The 12,772-nt window shown below is 33.5% G+C and overlaps 2 protein-coding genes across 5 annotated transcripts; one reads left to right on the top strand and one right to left on the bottom strand.

Annotated features, from left to right (window-relative positions):
• The first annotated feature begins 733 nt into the window (after positions 1-733).
• Positions 734-2,384, top strand: LOC114411731 (transcription factor SRM1-like). The gene is made up of 2 exons (XM_028375408.1): positions 734-1,317; positions 1,549-2,384. Exons 1-2 carry the CDS (start codon positions 893-895, stop codon positions 2,045-2,047), a joined length of 924 nt encoding a protein of 307 aa, XP_028231209.1. The 5' UTR covers positions 734-892; the 3' UTR covers positions 2,048-2,384.
• Positions 2,385-5,023: 2,639 nt separating this feature from the next.
• On the bottom strand, positions 5,024-12,772 carry LOC114411730 (histone deacetylase 15-like). 4 transcript variants are annotated; one of them, XM_028375405.1, is made up of 18 exons: positions 12,672-12,772; positions 12,019-12,157; positions 11,710-11,919; positions 11,393-11,504; positions 10,263-10,339; positions 10,074-10,149; positions 9,914-9,978; positions 9,012-9,067; positions 8,456-8,579; positions 8,228-8,353; positions 8,061-8,111; positions 7,781-7,849; positions 7,094-7,202; positions 6,489-6,568; positions 6,165-6,247; positions 6,033-6,078; positions 5,634-5,805; positions 5,024-5,402 (listed from the first exon to the last, which is right to left on the bottom strand). In XM_028375405.1, the coding sequence occupies exons 2-18, from the start codon at positions 12,121-12,123 to the stop codon at positions 5,287-5,289; spliced, it is 1,677 nt and encodes a 558-aa protein (XP_028231206.1). In that variant the 5' UTR covers positions 12,124-12,157; positions 12,672-12,772; the 3' UTR covers positions 5,024-5,286. The 4 variants fall into 4 exon arrangements, with proteins under 4 accessions (XP_028231206.1, XP_028231208.1, XP_028231205.1 ...); XM_028375407.1 differs by having other exon boundaries at positions 12,019-12,146; positions 12,672-12,753; XM_028375404.1 differs by lacking the exon at positions 12,672-12,772 and adding an exon at positions 12,321-12,525.

Raw genomic sequence — 12,772 nt, 5'->3', positions numbered from 1 at the left:
TTTTAAATTTAAGTGTTTATATGATAGGATATAGGACAAAATAAAAGTTCTTCTAAATATCCTCTTTAATGGCAAATTGTAGGTTGAAACTTAAACTCTTGTCTCCTATAATTGTTTTACTATATTCAGCGGTGGCAGATAAACTAAATGAGTACATTCACCGTTAATTCAATCCAAAGCGGTAATTAAATAGGAACAAGTGACAAGAAAATTTTAGCCTTGTTGAAGAATCACAAGTTATACTTAATCATTCAATAAGAAGGGAAAAAGAACCCATACCTTAATGAACTTGTCTTTATGCCCAGTGGTCTATTCATTGGTATGGTCGAGATTCCATTTGATTATGGTTGTATTACAAAAAATTGTGTCGGCCCTACTATATACTTATTCATAAATGATGTAGGTACATTGAAAATTTTACACCATTTTTATGCTATTATCTTCCTGCATAATAAAAACAAAATAGTAACATACTTTTTTCGAAAGAGCATTTTTCCCCTAAACAAACAAAATATTTTTAAGCTGTAATATTTTTAAGGTGCAAGTAAATATTACCCATACTCATTTACACACTTTGGTCAGTATAACAGTGTGGGAGAGAATTGTTCTATAGTAATATGCAAACAGGAAAAAAATAATATGAATGAACATGACAAATTACGCATCCCTTCAATTACAAAGTGTGGTCCTCTTAAATTGATTGTTTTATACCACTTCTTATCCTACACACGTTATGATTCTTCTCCTTATCCTGCGCACCCCTTCTGCTACTTTGTTCAATAGAGACAAAATCCACACACCAAAAAATGAGTTACACCCCCATCTGCTACCAATTTCACCATTCTCATCCTCCAAGGTTGAACCATAATTGCAAATCCAACCAAGAGCCACCATGTCATCAAGTGGAACCATTTGGAGCTATGATGAAGAAAAAGCATTTGAGAATGCCATAGCTATGCATTGGATTGAGGAATCCTCAAAAGAGCAATGGGAGAAAATTGCTTCAGCAGTTCCCAGCAAAAGCATGGAAGAAGTGAAGCAACATTACCAGGTTCTTGTAGAGGATGTAAGTGCAATAGAGGCAGGTCACATATCATTCCCAAACTATGCTTCTGATGAAACCACATCTTCAAATAAGGACTTTCATGGCTCTTCCAAGGCGACAAGCTCAGATAAAAGATCAAATTGTAATTATGGAAGTGGTTTTTCTGGGTTAGGACTTGACTCCACCACTCATAGTAGTGGTAAAGGAGGCTTGTCAAGGTCATCAGAACAAGAAAGAAGAAAAGGAATTCCATGGACTGAGGAGGAGCACAGGTACTTTCCAATTACATTTACAATAACTATTAACTCACATAGTAATTAACTTCTCTTACTTTATATGCTCCATAGTCCATATTATATTCCATTAGCCAGTTATAATAGTTTTACCTGATTCGAACAGAATTGCCTCATGTAGAAGACACCTCTTGTCTCTATCAAAAAAAAAAAAAAATGGGAATCCAGGTAAGGGTAATTAATTAACAAGTTTCTTGTTTTGTTTTTCAGGTTATTTTTACTTGGTCTAGACAAGTTTGGAAAAGGAGATTGGAGAAGCATTTCAAGGAACTTTGTGATATCTAGGACTCCCACTCAAGTGGCAAGCCATGCACAAAAGTACTTCATAAGGTTGAATTCTATGAATAGAGACAGGAGGAGGTCTAGTATTCATGATATCACTAGTGTGAACAATGGAGATGTAGCTAGTAGCCAAGCACCAATTACAGGGCTGCATAGTAGCACAATTTCTTCAAACACAATGGGTGTAGGACAATCCCTTAAGCATAGAGTTCAGGGTCACATACCACCTGGTTTAGGCATGTATGGAACACCAGTTGGGCATCCTGTGGCTGCTCCTCCAGGGCACATGGCATCTGCAGTTGGCACTCCTGTCATGCTTCCTCCTGGACCCCACCCCCATCCCCATCCCCATCACCATGCCCATCCTCATCCACCTTATGTTCTTCCTCTTGCTTACCCAATGGCACCTCCAACAATGCATCAATAATAACAACCCCTTTTTTTTCTTGTTTGTAGTTAGGCTTCTTTTTTTCTTTCTTTCTTTCTTATTAGTATGGAATTAAAGTCCTTTATGTGGAAAGTCATAAATATGTTTGTGTTAAATTAAATTCTACTCTAGTTTAAGCATGGAAATTGTTGAATGAATCCAATGGGTACTTAGTTTAAATATGTCAGTATATAGAGTTAGTTGATTTTGCCACTTTCCCAGTCAGGTAGTGGATGTAATCCTAAGAATTGCCTTGTGGTGTATATGGAGATAGATATGGAGTTAAATACCAAGGACTTGAAGCAAATGAATTTCTCTTTAGCATTAAGTTTGTCAATTGCCATTTCTCTTTTACCTTTCACCCTTGTTCAGGGTGCTAGAAATATTAATAAACACTTATATATATATATATATATATATATATATATATATATATATATATATATATATATTCTGGGCCACTTGCCTAATCATTCAAGTTTTGGGGATGAGTTTTACCAGCAGGGATGCCGTGAAGAAGGAAGGACAAGAAGAGACGCATGGAAATGATCAAATGAGTGAGAATGGAGCAGTTACCAGCAGTTTTTTTTTTTTCGGTGGTCCAGAGAATTTATAAGAATTTAATTTTCATATCTTATATACTATTTAAGAGTTTAATAGCTTTCTGGTAAAATTTTCTATTAATCAGAAATTATCGTAGTATAATTTTTAAAATAACTATCACAAAAGTGAATAACTTTTGTAATATATGGTTTATTCACGATATAAAAATATACATTGAAGTTAAATTCATTATTTAATTAATATTAAAAAATAGCTATATTTTAGTAAAGAGTTTCTGTTTTTAATATTTCTATCACTAATAATTTATTTTGTGTCTTTGCAATATATAAAAAGAAAAATATGTTGCTTTGTCACACCATTATACTTAAAAGTTATATGTTGAAGTCCCATGAATGTTTAAATTTTTGGCAGCAATAAGTTAATTTCTAGCTTATTTAACCTACTTAAAAGATTGCTGAATCAAAAATAGGATTATTTGGTAAAGCAATTTGTTTCACCAGCTCATAATGTTTTTTAAAATACTACTTTACATAGTATTTGAGTTTTTAAGTTATTAACTTATTACTTTTTTTTATTTTTATCCTCATTATTTTATTAAAACTCTTCCTTTATTTTCCCTGTATTTAGAAACCCTCGACACTATCCCTCGCTCTCATCAAACATCATTTCTTTATATAATAAAATCATCAAAATTATAACATAAGTTCATTTATATTATCTATTTTATTTAATAAAATATTTTTAAAATAGTAATAATATTATTATCATGATTTTTAAGATTAAAAATTATTTAAAATAAATTAAAATGTAAAAATTATTTATTTAAAAGTATATATTTACCAAATTTGAAATTATAGTCAAGTAATTAGATGTATTGTTTTATATCATTTTATACTTACCATCTAGTTTCATAATTCAAATGATTTTTTTTATCTATTTTTTATTATTTTTCTATTTGACTACAATTATAAAACTCTAGTCACTATTCTTTATTGTTTACCATTTTTTTTAGGATCATAAGTTTAAATTACAATGTTATTTGAGCTAGAAATATTCTCAAGATGATAGGACTAGTTCATTTGGTAAAAAAATTCTTCATAAATAAGACTTGAATATCTTGTTTAAAGACAACAGAGAACCAAACATATAAAAGTTAAATTAATATTTTTAGATTTTTTTTATTCTGATTTTTCATTTTTCTTACATCGAGGATGATCATGTTAATTCTAACTCTTTATCAGGTAAGAAAAAAAGACGAGAAACAAATATGAGAATTTATTTCTTAAAAGTTTCTCTTTTTTTTTCTTAATTCTCTTCTCAACCAAACAAAACAATTTTCCAAATTTTCTTTTGTCCCTATTTTTTTCTCTCCGTCTAAAAACAGGATAAGTGTGGAGGAGGGAAATTATATTTTTGTTTACTTTCATTTTATATGTTTTCTATTTTTTAATGGTTAAACAATTGCAATATAAATTATTAGAAAGGCTAATAAAGGTGCAATGTGGCAACAACTCTATGCACCAAAAAGAAAAACATAAGCGTACCAAAAAAATCTTTAAACAACTCTTCTACTTTCAATATGATCATGCAACTTATCACATGTTTTAAGTGAATTCCTTAGTACACTAAATTAAACAAATAAACTTGATCTTCATTAAAAGCATTCAAATTCATATTGAGCCAAGCATAAGATATGAGTTTAAGAGGAGAGGGGGAGAAATTGGTGGCTTTATGTCTACTGTTATGTCTATGTCTATGTTTCCCGTCACCTCCATTCCATCTCCATCCTCTGACTCATTACATCTCAAACAAAGAACCCTGGACTGGAAACCCCGAAATTATTTCGGACAAGATCCACATATACAGCTCAATAAAGTTCAGTTCATGTAAAAAAAGGGTGCCAAACAAGATAGACAACAATTTGTTTGCTTCCATTTTCTGCTGTTCCGAAACAGTAGAGATTAAGCATATGATACTGTATTAAGTCCCCAAGGACAAAACCAAATGCAAATTACCACTTAAGATTAGTGCACAAGTAGCAGAACCATTGTCTCCAAAATTATACTAAGTGGCTACTGCACCTGACCAACTGAACTCAGTTGTAACGTTCAAGAATGAAAATTATGCACGTATCAAATTGAAAGGTTGTGCATCTCAAGACTACCAACCACTGGATGAAGACCTCACTATTGAGATGGCTATATAAACTAAAAAAATAAGACCACAGGACTTGAGTAGCATTAACCCAAGTTAAAATAGACCTCATTCTATATGCCCCAAAAGCATAGGGCGTAGGCATAACAAAATATCGGATATCATTCAAGCTTGTTTAGAAGTTTTTGGATTTAAAACAGCGACGACAGAAAAAAAGGATGACATGTCACCACACATCTTTGAAGTTTTTGTCGCAAGTTTTTTTAGTTGGAGCAGAAAGTGCTTTAATTTCTCATATTTCCCATTTGGTAACTATCAAAATTCGATGTTCAAACAAGGAACTGGGAAATCATTTTTATCCTTTACACTTGCCACCCTCCCCTTCTTTCCCCGAGTTGTCTCACCCTTCCGCACAAATCTATCATTTGCACGATCAAACAAAAATCATATTGTCCTGAAGATGGAATATACAACATGCTGATAACTACTACGTATTTCCTGTGCTTACAAAATTCATCAGCTCAACATAACTTTGATTTTACATTATGGTGGCCGTTCAGAAAATGGAATAACAAACTTTTTCGTCCCCACCTCCACATTGGAACCAGAACTCGGCGTCGTTTCTTAATCTGTTTCCCTACAAAATAATAATAATAATAAGTCGTAGTAGTAGTAGTAAGGTATTTTAAATTGAAGCTTCCCTAAAATACTAGATTCTAATGTCTCCCAGAGTACACAGTATATTGGTAGAGTAGGGTAAAAGATACTGAATTCGTCCCCAACTAGTCCAAATATAACAAAAAAATAAAAATATCAAACGAAATAAGGTGTGAAATTCAATAAATACAAATCAAAGACAGTTCCTTACTTTTTCTTTCAAAACAGTACATCCTCCATTGTGACTCCAAATTCACAAAAATGGGACCCAAGGCAGGCCAAAAGTTCATCTGAATTTTGAGCACTTCCAGAACAGTTTGCAGGCCAGCTTTGGAAGGGAAGCTATTTTCCAGTTCACATCCAGGACTCTCACCCAATAATACCTGTTCCAATAGAAATCAAGAGAAACAAAAATATATCAAGGAAAAATACACTCCGATATATCAATTTCACATATCACAACCATGCAACAGATATGTACATACATACATTAAATTAAAAATAACCAGCCAAATACATCCTTTATCCTGAAGGTGGCAAAGGAAATGAAAGAGGAGGCACAGCCCAAACAGAGATCACACTAAAGATAATGAAGGGCATAAGAATTCACCTTGATTACTGCAGTTGCAGAAGACGATATAGAACGAAGATTATAGCTGCAGTAAAATGTATGTAAATCAACATAAAGCAAAATACAAAGCATGGTAAAAAAAAACAAGTATGAAAGGCATGAGCTACAAACCCCCCCTCAAGAATAACAAGCAATTTTCCACCAGAAAGGGCATTCAACATATTTGTCATATGTGCATATCCAGAGGGAGTAATCTGCATCATTGATGAAAGTTTCAGAGTAAACATATGATTTATTATTGTCAAATTTGGTTATTTTAATTTAAGTATATTGAATGTTTATAACCCTTAATCAAACAGTAAAACAGATTTTAGTTCTTTATATGGCAATTTTGTGTAATTTATTGCACATTCCAGCAAGTGATTTAGTCCAATTAATCAATTCATAAATTCTTAAAAAAAAAAAAGATAATGATTGGAATAGTAAAATTCTTACATCACAACATCCTAGGGGATCACCTCTTGCAGCATCAAATCCAGCAGATACTATGGTAAGATCTGGATTAAACTCAGCAGCTGGAAAGGCAAGCCACTCGTTATTGATGTTTTTAAGAACAGAATATTGTATATTTTAAAAGATACAGCCCAAAGGGGTGGGAAGAATAGAATATCAATATCTTATTATACAATGCCACTTCTTAAGACACACACATGCTACAATCCAATATTCCTAAGCATCCTAAATTTATTTTAATTCCCTAGTAATTTTGAAATTCTTGCCAGATGGCAGTTGCCAAAGAATCAAACTTCCAAGGCAGCACGTAAGGCAAATTAGATGAATAACCAAAAGCATATTATTGATAATATATAATCACCTTTGGACAAATAGTTCAAATGTTGATATCATGCTTACCAAATAGGTTCCAGTACATTAATTATTATTATACTACCATTACTGAGGTCATAAAAAGGAGGTCAACTTATAGTTGATTTCATTCACCATTTGTTCGTTTTCTTCCTAAAAGACAGTTCTGAAATTGATCAATCCATCTTCCAGGAATCAAATTAAATATGTTTCAATAGGCCAGAATATATGCTAACCTATAGGAAGGACAACATGCTGAAATGCAAAAATATAGTCATTGTCACCAACTCCTCCTTGACTCCATGGAATATTCACACAGAATCCTTCTGCACCCATACTACCAACCTGAAAACATGAAAAAGGACTTATGACCACTTCTCAAAATTAAAATACATTAGCCACTATTCCTCCTATAATTCATGAAATACAATGGTCAAAAGACTGTCAACATAGATGAAACTTATAAAGATGTATAGGAATTTTACACCCCAAAAGAAAAAATGCCGCAACTAGAGCACAGGACAAACTAAAAATCCACTTGACCAAAAGCACACAGCAATAACAGCCATATAATTTCAACATTGAGCATCTCAATAAAAGGTATATTCACCAGATGATCTTCCAGAATTTTACAAGGGAACTATATGCTGAACTTCACAAAACCAAATAAAATTCACAATCAAATCACATCTGCACTGCAGGACAAAAGTAAAACCTACTCAGTCTAGATTCCGCTAGTCGTCAAGATTAGCCAAGTTACATCACTCAATGCAATACTTATCTTCATCCCTTTAGAATCATTTAAAAAAAATCTTTACCAAATAAATAAAAATAGTATTTCCACAAATACCAGACCAAAAAGCACCTGGCTAAGTTTGCCAGCAGCAGCAGTTTAATTTGAAAATTTGTCTGCAGTCATGTACCTCTTCGGCAGCTCCAGTACCAGGATAAAACTTTCCTCCCTCATGTCTATGCAATGATATATACAAGACCTATATGAAAGAAAAAACTTGTTAGCACCAGAAAAATCATGAAAAGATTAGTAGCTTAGCCACTAAAGACAATAAAACTTCAAAAAAAATTTAAAAAACATGGAAAACATTAAAAAGAGAGAAAAAAAAAAGCAAGATTAGCACATTGCTAAAATTTCATCACACAACAGTTGGAGAAAGAAAACATAATATAACATTAAACACAGCTCACAGATTTGTTTTGTTCAAATATTTCTTGTGTCCCATTTCCATGATGAACATCCTGTAATAATCATGAAGCTCAATCAACTCATAAAACATAATTTAATAACAATGTAGCCCCGGCCTTCAGGAAAATCACACAATTTCAGTAAGGCATATTATGAGTAGCGACGTTACCCAATCCAAAATTAGCACCTTCCTAGCCCCTGCAGCCTGAGCTGCCAATGCAGCCACGGCAGCATTATTGTGAAGGCAGAACCCCATTGCCTGTCTTACACCAGCATGATGACCAGGAGGCCTAACCTGATTTATAGAGGAACAACAATAAAATTAATAGCTAATAGATAGCAACCTTAAATTGTAACTAATGATGATAGTTTTCAGAGTTAACTCGATGATTCATACCAAAGCAAATCCATTTTTGGCTCGCCCAGAAACAATTGCTGATGCTAGATCAGCACATAACCCAGCTGCCAACCTAGCAGCAAGTGCTGAATGCTCATTGGCATATGTATCAGACGTGAAATAACTGCAATCACAGAGACATTAATCATAATGAATACATCCTGTCAACATAAAGCAAAAAGCATTAAGCATCCTAACACTAAAGCATTGAATGGAATTGAATAAAGTATATAATATCCAATTAGAGGATCTGGATCCAGGTAATGGTCCAGGAGATTTCTGCTTAGGAATAAAAGTCAGCAAAGAAGACCAAACAGGGTACAAGTATTGAAAAAAGAGAAATGCTTACAACACACTATTATCAACTGAAATTTATTAGAAATCACAATTTTGTATATCTCACTTCTTATTTCTTATTTAACAAGTCTCACTCATGATTGTGCAGTTTCAAATTAATTTTTTTAACAAAGATTAATGAGTGTTTGCATTCCAAAAAACACACAAAAATGAAGAAACAAAATATGCATTTGAGAGAGACAGAGTGATATGAACACACCTAGAAAGTGATTCACTTGTAACTTCCACAGATTCAATATGCTCCAACGAATGAACCTTCATTTCCAATATGGTAAAGGATAAGATTGGGTGAGGATCCAAGAGTTACTTAATAGATTTACTGGTAATAAGGGAAAGAGGGGCAAGGAGCCAGAAACTAAACAAGTTTTTCTATTAACATAATCACAGAATCTAAAACACAACTACAATATGCTATATATATTTTTGAACTGGAACTTATTAAAAACTAATAATGATGATTAATAGTGTCAAATAAAAAATGAGGTAAGACAAAGTGATTAGATGGGTTTTGGTCATATTATCCATGGGTTTGAATCCTTCCAAACCGGCACATGTCATTAATACACCCTACCAAACAATATTAAGCATATATCAGTAACATTAATGTCAAGTAATTGAACTGCATTTGTTTGCGGCACAGGCCCTACTGTATCTCATATATTCTTCAATAGAAAAGTCATGCATAGGCATAAGAAATATGTGCATGTCCATGCAGCATATTTGATAGGAATCCATCTAAGGTTCAGCCCTTTAAGTTTTATTACTCCCGTAGGCCCAAAAGGGCAATTGTGTCTTAGTATTGATAAGTTAGTTAGAGGTGAGACAATGTGTGGGAGTTTCTGTTATAGGGGGAGGGTGCTGATTGTGATGGGTATAGATAATTTTGGAATGGAATTGGGAGTCTAGAGAATCATCTCTGACTTGGGGGAGTATTCTGCTCATTTATTTCTGTGCTTTGTCAGTTTGTTTTCCTAGTTTGCAGCATCTCTCAGATACAATATGTATCATTGGTGCTTTCATTGAGAGTCAAACTCAATGAAAGCAGAATTGAATGATACATATCATGGGAATATTCATTCAAGATACATAGGAATCAGTTACCGTAATAAGTTCTTCTGGTGTGATTTCTCTAGCAGGAATTGAATAGCATTTTCCAGGAAATATGCCTGCATGATCAATAACAATATCAAATATAAATTTAAATTGAAAGGAAATCAGTAGTAGCGCTAAGCTGTAAATTTTGATGGTAATAGATAAATACCAGCTCTAGCAAGACTAGCGGCAATGGCTTGAAGACGATCTGGCCTCTCAGGATGCAGAGTTGATTTCTTTTCAACCTATTCTAACCCAAAAACAAGATCTATATGAGCTAGAAGGTTACTAATAAAGCATAGCATCAATTTTGATATGGCATAAAAAAAGGAAATAAGAAATATAAGCTGAACCATACTTCTGCATGTAACAACATTCTCTCGTCAAAGCCGATAGCAGTAGAACTATTTGCCACTGATTCCTGTGAACCAACATCTACAAAGATATAGATAAAAAGTAAATTTGGAGTTTATAACTTTATACCCCGTTAGACTGAGAAAAGAGTAATCATATCTTAACTGAGAATCAAAATATGTAATTGTCAAAACCTTAGCAAAGAAAAAATATCTGTAAATTACAATGGCAGACTGACCCTACCTGCTATTTGGAAAATCTATAGAAACAACTCTGAAATATCATATAGATCACCCTTAATTTGAATTTATAATATTAATATTGATACCTAGCCTGTATAAATTTGTTTTTGACATAGACACTCCCTTCGCACACTAAGATCCCTAGGATTTTAGGTTTCCTACGCATATCTCTATTTTTAAAACCTTCAAAATAAAAGGAAAAAAAATCAACTAGAAACCTGCTGTGCAAATTTGGAAAAATTATATTTTTTCTTGAATTTATGTTTTCAAAATCGCTAACAAAAGGTTATTATGACTTTGAATTGAATAACTGCCTTTTGTTCATTTTATTTTATATTTTATGTCTTTCAGCATCTTTTTCTTCACATTGCCTTAAACAGATAGGATCAGGTATAGCTAAGGCACACAGCGTGTTTTTAACTTATAAAGGGTTTTTCTTAAAATGTTGAGTTAGTTCCGTTTTTTGCTTGATAACGGATATTTTTCTTCTATATTCAGCATATTAACCAGAAGACCAACCCTCTAATAGTCATGTACAGATCTCTTTGTCCATTTTTTCACCCCTTGTTTATTTTGAGTGCTACAGATTTAACCCAATGTTCCCATCCTACCTACATCACCCCACTCAGCTCCACATGAAAAAACCAAATGATTATAAATTTTAAAGACAGCAGATGATGCTTCAAAAATTATATTAACAATAAACCCTTGGCTATGACAGCTTAAAATGACCAGCCACAAAGGAACCCATTTATTGAACTTGAAAAAGGACAGTTTGACAAGATTCCTTAGCCAAAACCAATATCATTTCTTGTACCAAAACAGCATGTAGAAAACCATGTGGATTCAATTATAACCATCACAAAATTCTTTGCCAAACATGAATATACACCTTTCAGTCCTTTAACGATCCCCTGGACTTCAGTCAGATCCTCATCTTGGGCTAAAGGAGATGCAAAAAACCCAAGGCTAAGGATTTTAGAATCCTTATGCTCCCCACATATCTGCATGTACAAGATAGCACTAAATCATTCATCAAAACAAAGTGAAAAAGTGCTTCATAGCAAAAGACAGAATGACTAGTTCATCAATTATCTCCAAATAAAGACACATAGATCATGATTGATAACTATCCCATATAAGAATAAGGCTTCCCATGCACAAAAAAGAAACTTGTAATAAAAGGCATCGAGGAAATTACAAACATACGTAGCAACAGTCGTCGTGATCGAGGTTAACCATAGTACAATTTCTGCAGAACCACTTTTTGATTTCAAATTCCACACACTTGTTGTGTAACTGAAACGGCTCCCAATCACTGTCTTCGTCGTCATAGTCGTCAAACATGCCGTCATTTTGATATATATCCTGAAACGTCAAATCCTTCTGCTCCTTCTGCAGCCTGGCCCTCTTCGCAGGCTACACAACACAAACACACATGAAACACAACATATTTAAGAAACCAAACACAAAACTAAGTTATAAATTTATTAAAATAAGGGTCCAACAGACACATACAACATCAGGGTCAGCAACTGCATCATTGGCATCAGAAACTTGAGAAGCTTGCTTATGAAGACTGTTCTCAGCTTCCTCATTCGTTTCGAGAGCTCCACTACCCATTATTATTAAGTTTATTCGAAAACCTAGCAAGCAGCTACCACATTTGCTCAGAGTAAGAGAGCGTCGCCACCAAAATTACACAACAACAAAGACAATGCTCCTAACTTAATAGACAAACTTTAAAAAAATTATTTTATTTTCATTCAAATGGGGTTATAAATAGGGGAAAGAAATTTAACGAATAAAGAGGGAAGTACCTTTGGGAAGGAAGCGGTTGGAACAAACTAGGAATTGAAAGAGGGATAAGTGAAGAAGAAGAAGAAGAAGAAGAAGAAGAGGGTTTAGTGAAAAGGGTAGGGTTGATAGTGAGATCTGAGAGAGGTAAAAAATAAAAATGAAGGAAAACGAGGGGAATGAGAGCACATAGAAACGGAGAGAGAGAGAGAGAGAGAGGTAGCTAAGTGAAAGGATAATTTGGCTGTGTGAAAGAGAAATGAAAGAAAAATAATTGAAAAAATAATAATTTTAATTAAAAAATATAAAATTTTGAAAAATTTTCACTATTTTCTTCCCCCACTAAACACAAACAAACAACTTCTTAGTCTTACCAGTTACGGGGTTGGTTTGAACTTTGGAGGAGCAGCTAGAGCTAGGCTCCTCTCTCTCTGCAAGATTCACCGTTTGACGTTTCGGCTTAGGGCACGAATGG

The sequence above is a fragment of the Glycine soja genome, chromosome 5, assembly GCF_004193775.1.
Source record: "Glycine soja cultivar W05 chromosome 5, ASM419377v2, whole genome shotgun sequence".
NCBI lineage: Eukaryota > Viridiplantae > Streptophyta > Magnoliopsida > Fabales > Fabaceae > Glycine > Glycine soja.
This window is presented reverse-complemented; position numbering and strand designations above follow the sequence as displayed.